General features: G+C 48.5%; 1 protein-coding gene across 1 annotated transcript; it reads left to right on the top strand.

Moving 5' to 3' along the window:
- Nucleotides 1–210: 210 nt before the first annotated feature.
- LOC138189353 (uncharacterized) lies at nt 211–5,720 on the top strand. Its single transcript, XM_069131415.1, has 2 exons — nt 211–1,075; nt 1,864–5,720. Exons 1-2 carry the CDS (start codon nt 211–213, stop codon nt 5,718–5,720), a joined length of 4,722 nt encoding a protein of 1,573 aa, XP_068987516.1.
- Nucleotides 5,721–8,012: the final 2,292 nt, after the last annotated feature.

Genomic DNA, 8,012 nt, shown 5'->3' with positions numbered 1-8,012 from the left:
AAAGTGCATTGACCCGTGACTATACAGTGTCGCGTGAAATCCACATTCCAACGACTTAAGCAACTAACCAAAGGAGCTGCCCTCGGAAAGGAACTCCTTCATCGCTCAGCACATACGCGAGCCCACACCGCACTGTAACGAGTAGCTACCGATTCCTAGATCAACGTCCATTTGATTAAGGTAAGCCCATTCCGATTATTAAATTCAAATATGGCTCAAGCTGAATCGATCAGCACGTTGCGGCGTAGACGAAGTGCCTTAGTCAGCCGATTTGCAACCACGAAGCGTCAACTCGAGGAATATGAAGAGTCTGAACGGGTAGACAAAAACTATCTAACAGCTTGCCGTAATTCGTTCGACGAAAATTGGCGAAAAATCTGCGCGGTGCAAGAGGAATTAGAAGTGTTAGATGAGGGGGAAATAGCTCGTGCAGATTCTTTATTGCGAGAGCATCATAGGATTGACGTACAGATCATGGACCTCTTCGACCGACTACCATCAGTAACCCCTTCGCCAACAAAGACCCGCGATCCATGCGTGAAACCGGAGACGAGACCAATCACTTTGCCAGAGGTCCGTTTACCTCAATTCGACGGTGCCCTCGAGAACTGGACCTATTTCTACGACACGTTCTTATCCACAGTGGATCGCAATGAGAACTTAACTAACGTCCAAAGGTTTCAACATCTACGCTCCTCTGTAACTGGACGGGCCGCACGGAGCATACAATCCTTAGAACTCACAGAGGCCAACTATCCCATCGCGCTCAACACACTGAAGGAGAAATTTAATTGTGCCCTCCGGATCTGTATGCGTCATTGGGAATTACTGCGCAGTTATCCCGAAATAAAAAGGGAAACTCCAGAAGCCATTGAAGATTTGCTGGAAACCGTCAGCGTAAATTTGAAAGCGCTCGAAAAATTAGGGCAGCCTGTAACATCAGATATAGTGATTATCGAGTTGCTTGCATCGAAATTACCTTCGTCCAGCATGCGTAAATGGCAGCGCACGTTGCCAAACCAAGACGTGCCTTCCTATCAACATCTGATGGAATTTCTGAAAACACGGGCAAACGGTAATCAACTCCTTTCTAAATCAAAGGAAACGAAAGGATCAACCCACAAAAAACATCGTCATCGACAAAACGTACCGCGCGGCCGAACCTTTGCCACAACCAGCAAGACATTAGTGCGCCCGACCTGCAGCGGACCCCACGTACTCAGACATTGTAAGGTCTTCAAAGCCAAATCGGCGGTAGAACGCTTTCAAATCGTAAAAGGGGCAGCGTTATGTATAAACTGCCTAGGCAGCGGACATTCGCTGACACAGTGCACAGCGGGTTCGTGTCATATCTGCGGGCAACGACACAACACCTACCTACACCGAGAGCAAACGCAGATAATTCCACGTTCGTCGAGTAGTCAGTCATCTAGCAATCGGTCGTCCAGCAGTCGGTCGTCTAGCGGTCGGTCATCGAGCGGTCGGTCCTCGAGCGGTCGGTCATCGAGCGGTCGGTCGTCGAGCGGTCGGTCGTCGCGCAGTCGTTCATCGAGCGGTCGGTCGCCGGGCAGTCGTTCATCGCATAAACGATCTAAGAGACAATCCCCCCGGGATCATCGAAGTCACGTTCGTATCATAAGTCCAGACGGACAACCGAATCATCCCGGAAGCATACATATTCGGCTCCTAAAGCCTCGAAAGTTCCTGAGTCAAGCTCCCCACGGACCAAGGGCACCGCCATACACACCTTATCCAAGTCCCAACCCGAGCTAAACTGACTAGCTCAACAAACTACAAAAGGGTGGACCGAATGGGAAAATACATCTCCAAACGGCATACTACATCACGATCTACTGGTCACAGCACAGATCGATGTGCTAGACAAAAGGGCCTCACCAATCCGAGCCAGAGCATTGCTAGATACCGGATCTAGTATGAATTTCATGAGTGAGAAATTCGCAAAATTCCTCGGTATGAAACGAAGGAGATGTTCAGTCCCAATCGGCACCCTCGATGATTTGACGACAATTGCCAAGAGCCAGATCACGGCCACCATTGTTTCTATGGATGGCAAATATAAACGCATAGTAACGTTCTTAGTAATCCCAATAATATCGGCAGTCGTTCCAGATCAACCAATCGATAGGTCCGTCATCCAGCTACCCAAAAATATAAAATTAGCCGACCCAGCATTTCATCGACCAGGCCCGATCGACATATTATTGAGTTCGGGACCAACCTTAGCATCCTTTTGTGTCGGACAGATCAAACTATCCCAATCCACCGATACGGAGCTGTGTTTGCAAAAGACTCGATTCGGTTGGGTTATCGGGGGGAGCCCGCCAGCTCGCGCGGGGATCCATTCCTTTCACGTCACCACCACCGACCTACAAGCGGATCTCGCACGTTTTTGGGAAATCGATGAGGGACCACCTACCACGCATTTCTCAGAGGCGGAATTACAATGTGAGGAGCATTTCCGCAACCATGTCCAACGCAACAAGGAAGGGCGATACGTCGTGGCCCTGCCATTCAACGAGAAGCTTCCCACGCTGGGGACGTCAAGGTCCGTTGCCATGAGTAGACTCGCCTCGCTCCATCGCCGATTCCAACGCGACAAGCAATTCGAAGCCGCGTATAGTGCGGTGATCCAAGAGTATCTAGACTTGGGTCATATGACGAAGATCACGCCTGACCTTCCCACAACCAACGGTTATTATTTGCCTCATCACGGCGTGATAAAGGAATCGAGTGATACTACGAAACTCCGAGTTGTTTTCGACGGATCAGCAATCAGCACTACCAGAGTATCCCTCAACGACATGCTACATACAGGACCTAAATTACAGGAAGATCTAATTGAAATTCTATTGAGATTCCGGTCGCATCAATATGTTCTAACGGGTGACATTGAGAAGATGTATCGACAAATCCTCGTACGTCCAGAAGATCGTAAATATCAACTCATTCTATGGCGTAATTCCAACGGGGAGGTCGATACATATCAACTTAACACCGTGACGTTCGGACTATCAGCTGCCCCATACTTGGCCCTCCGATGCCTCAAACAATTAGCAGAAGACGAAGGACATCGATTCCCGCGAGCAGCAGCGGTTGTGCAGCGCGATTTTTATGTCGACGATGCCCTCACTGGAGCCGACACAAAAGAAGAATTACTATCGGTAAGACACGAACTCACAGACCTTCTCAGATCGGCCGGCTTACATATCCGGGAATGGGCATCCAATGACAAGGACATATTGCGAGGACTAACAGAAAGAGATACCAATAGAAGGCTACAATTAGGCGAGTCACAGACGTTGAAGACCTTAGGCATTTATTGGGATTCTCAGGAAGACGCAATCCTTTACTCAGTTGAACCCACAGCGACCATCACTCGAGTCACTAAACGATCAATGAGTTCGGTGATAGCCCGAATCTATGATCCACTTGGTTTGCTCGCGCCAGTGATTGTCAAAGCAAAAATATTGCTTCAACGCGTCTGGGCATTAAAAATTGATTGGGACGAATCCCTACCAGCAGAGTTGCATACTGAATGGGATCGATATCATATCCAACTACCCTTGCTTAATGATATTCGGTTCCCTCGTAAAACCATAATCAAGGCAGCTAATCATATAGAGCTGCACGGTTTCTGCGACGCCAGTGAAAGGGCATACGGAGCATGTGTCTATCTACGCAGCACCAATCCGGAGGGACACACACAAACTCAGATACTCACGGCTCGATCTAAGGTCGCGCCACTAAAATCGTTGACAATCCCACGACTCGAGTTAAGCGGAGCATTACTCCTCGCCTCACTTATGTCCTTGATAAAGAAGTCCCTCAATATAAAGATTTCTCGCACTGTGTATTGGACGGATTCTACTATAGTGCTTCAGTGGATCAAGTTCTCGCCACACATGTTGAAAACCTTCGTGGCGAACCGCGTAGCCGAGATCCAGACGAAAACAAACATCGACGATTGGCGTCATGTGCCCACCAACGATAATCCAGCAGATCTCATCTCCCGCGGGCAGACTCCCAAGGAATTTCTGCGCCCGACCATCTGGAAAAACGGACCCGAATGGCTCAAACAACAAGAGGAAAACTGGCCGATCTGGATACCCACGACGCTGGGAGAACTCCCAGAACAAAAGAAGACGATATGTCTAACAACTAGTACCATCGACAACACACTCCTCCATGGATATTCATCCTGGACAAGACTAATAAGAGTCGTCTCTTGGTGTCTTCGATGGAAATATAAGCAGAACCGATCCTCCCATCTAACAACGGACGAATTAACCACCGCACATAATAAATTGATCAAGATAATCCAATCCCGACACTTCGCAGCGGAGATTCGGATACTGCAGAAAGATCGAAGCAAGGATGTTGGAGGAAAACTACAGCCACTAAATCCATTCCTCGACGAAGAGGGGATACTACGCGTCGGAGGACGACTGACCAACTCTGCTATCCCATTCAGGCAAAAGCATCCAATTATTTTGCCGAAATCGACAATTACCGAGATCATTATAAACGAAGAACATCGAAACAACCACCACACAGGGACACAAGCTACATTATACGCCGTGAGACTACGCTATTGGCCGATCGACGGCCGTAGCCAAGTGTGGCGCACTATCAAAAGGTGCGTCCGTTGCTGCAGAGCTAATCCTCCACCAGTAGAGTACTTGATGGGGGATTTACCAGAGGCGCGTATTACCGAATCGCGCCCGTTTACGAACGTCGGAATCGACTACTGCGGTCCGCTCTATATCAAAGAGAGAAGGAATCGTAACCGCAGTAAAGTCAAGGTATACGTTGCCATATTCGTATGTCTAGCAACAAAAGCCGTCCACATCGAGTTAGTCAGCGATCTAACTACCGACGCATTCCTAGCCGTTCTACGCCGATTCATCTCCCGAAGAGGATACTGCGCAACCATCCTCACCGACAATGGCACCAATTTCGTCGGAGCTAATCGGGAATTACAAGAACTCCGAACCCTATTACAGTCCGACGACCACAAGGAAAAGGTGCAGAATTTTCTCGCCGACCGACAGATACAATGGCGTTTCAACCCCCCAAACTCACCACATTTTGGCGGTTTATGGGAAGCCGCCGTAAAATCGTTCAAACGTCACCTCATCCGCGTCGTCGGCACGGAGCTCTTGACCTTTGAACACCTTAACACCCTTGTGATTGAGATTGAAGCAATTCTCAATTCACGTCCACTGACTCCCATCTCGTCCGATCCGAAAGATCCCCCTGTCCTCACTCCCGGTCACTTTCTAATCGGCGATACATTAACGAGTTTACGGGAGCGTGATTTCAGGACAGTTCCATCAGGCCGGCTATCTAGTTGGCAGCGCATCCACCAGATCAAGCAGTACTTCTGGAGCAGGTGGAATCGAGAGTACCTCAACGAGCTGACCCGCCGCGACAAATGGGACAAGGGAAAACACGACATCCGTGAAGGCACCGTCGTAATCCTCAGGGAGGATAACGTCCCATCCATGCAGTGGCCTTTGGGCCGCGTAATCAAAGTCCATCCAGGAGCCGACGGAATCATACGGACCGCTACCGTGCAGACGGCAACGAGTATCCTGGACCGTGGTGTCAAAAGATTGGTCCCCTTACCCATTCAACCAGAAACAGATGAATCCGAGCATCAACCCGGAGCGAAGGAAATGGACAAACGACGCACCTGACTCCACAGGCAGAATTTGATCGGTGCCCTCTCAACGGGGGGAGGATGTTACGTCGCCTAAAACATCTGCGCTGCATCTCTCGCGACCGGCCAGCCGACGGCCTGCGTAACGTCATTTCGACCCTCAATAAACCTGAGGACCGACCATAACTTTCTCTTGCATTCTGTACACATGTATCTGCATTCCATCCGTCGTCCTGAAAGTTTTCTTAAGGCTAGAAATATTTGCGACGCACATCTGGTTTTTTAGAGAGGTCCTTGGGTTTATTAGGCGCAATCAAAAATGCGGAGAAAGCGGGTACGCGCCCATTAGGAAAAAACCAAACATCTGTCTAACAGAACAGGCTGAGTTTTCCCATGTGCAAGGTCATTTATGAACCACGTTGCTAGGAGGACTCCGACTCACTCCTTCAGGTTTCAGCATGGGTCACAGCCAATCGACATCGCGGATCGTTGCCCTCACTTTTCCTGACGAACAACGTGAATAACGAATCCGCGTTCTTCATGCAAAGGGCACACCCACACCGAGCTTTCTTCCGTGCTAGCCTAAGGGCGACAATTAGTAGAAAGAAAAACAACGTCGACGTGTAGCATCTAACTCTCCCGTCCACTAACATACGAAATTCGACTGTACGAACTTTGCTCTATTATTCGTGTCTATCTCATATTCGTGCGACAAGTTGTTACTGACGATTTGTATCTACTCAACAGTGTAGTTTAAGTGTTGGAAATATATATTTTATAATTCTGCGAATCACAGTGTTATATAAACTTAATCACCCCTATTATCTTAACGGAAATCAGGGGATCGATCAACTCGTGGTGTCGATTAATATAATCGTAACGGGAATTTACGACTCCCGTTGACGTCTCTCCTCGCGATTGCGTCTCCCCGCGATTGGCCGAATTTACATAAATGTTATGAATTTGTGACTTATTGTTGTAAATTCATGACGTAAATATTCTAAATTAATGGCTTAAATGTTATAAATTAATAGTGCAGTCCAGTGTAGATCATCCAAAATGATCTTAGGGGCTTTTGGTGATCCAAACTGGACTGTTGCGTAGTTCTTGGCTTGGTATCGTTTTCCAAAGATTAATCGACTGATTAATTTTTGGAAAACGATGCCAATTACCAGGTCTCACCACGAGGAGGTGACTACGCACGAGACCCGCCCATGGGTTATTTAACACTACACATCGATCTCGACATTCAACCTATTGGCAGAATGTCCAGTTTTGACACTACTTGACCATGGGCCTGCGTAAAGAAATAGTTGTTTCGTAGTCTAACTGCGAAACACATATCTCCTACGCAGCGCTAACATGAATCTTTACAAACGTAGAACAAGGCATACGTAACGCAACATCTATCTCCCATGCAACGATTACATCGATCAGTACAAATATACAGTAATTCGCATCCCTACTGGCAACATTCGGTATCAAAGACACATTTATCTAACTTGGAACGAAAAGAAGAAGATGAAGCTACTGACACTGTCCCGAAACGGACGAGATCGCGAACTCTCGAAATAACTAACAAACCTACGCGACGTACCCCCGTACACGAGATAACCCCGAGGTTCAACGGAAAGCCCAAGAATTGGCCGTAACTCGATTCCTGTTTCGCCGTTCGAAACTTACACGAGTCGCGGTCGATGGCGCCGATAGATGATGCCAGTGATCCACTAGTAATTCAGCCGTGGATCCAGCACATAGGCCAGCAACTTGACACACTCCAACTGAACAAGTGGAACCCGGGGAGGGACCGCTGAACAGGCTTACGAAGGCAAGAGGCCCCAACTGAACAGTGGGGTCCACTCACAGGGAGGGACCGCTGAACAGGATTACCAAGGCACGAGGCCTCAACTGAACAGTGGGGTCCACTCCCGCGGGGCCGAACAGGATTACGGAGGACGTGAAATTGCTGGTCCCTGACCGAGTACCGAAGTACCAATCGGACAGGACTGCAGATCCACGACTAAATCCCCAACAGATTAGCAAGCATCACCGGCACGACGACAACTCCCGTGATCCGATGCAAACGTTGAGCAGTCGCCAAGACAGAGCTGTCCTTGGGCGACTTACGAATCCGAAGAGTTGTCTAGAGCACATTGACCCGCACGCACCCGAAATACACGCGAGCGAGTACGCCACGCGACAGTTTGAAAGAACTGAGTGATCGCGAACCGATATATCGTGGGAACAATTTTTCCAGTATGGTAAGCGAGGTGATCAAGAGAGACGAGATCTTTATTTGTCGTTCCAAGATAGATAAGTATCTTTGTAC

Source organism: Bombus flavifrons, unplaced genomic scaffold, assembly GCF_040668555.2.
Source record: "Bombus flavifrons isolate JBK064 unplaced genomic scaffold, iyBomFlav1_principal scaffold0025, whole genome shotgun sequence".
NCBI classification, from domain to species: domain Eukaryota; kingdom Metazoa; phylum Arthropoda; class Insecta; order Hymenoptera; family Apidae; genus Bombus; species Bombus flavifrons.
This window is presented reverse-complemented; position numbering and strand designations above follow the sequence as displayed.

Bases quoted from the DNA above. Each gene is read 5' to 3' on its own strand.
- LOC138189353 (XM_069131415.1), top strand. From the start codon at position 211: ATGGCTCAAGCTGAATCGATCAGCACGTTGCGGCGTAGACGAAGTGCC. The intron at 1,076-1,863 runs GTAATCAACTCC...TACTGGTCACAG, and splicing joins TCTGAAAACACGGGCAAACG to CACAGATCGATGTGCTAGAC.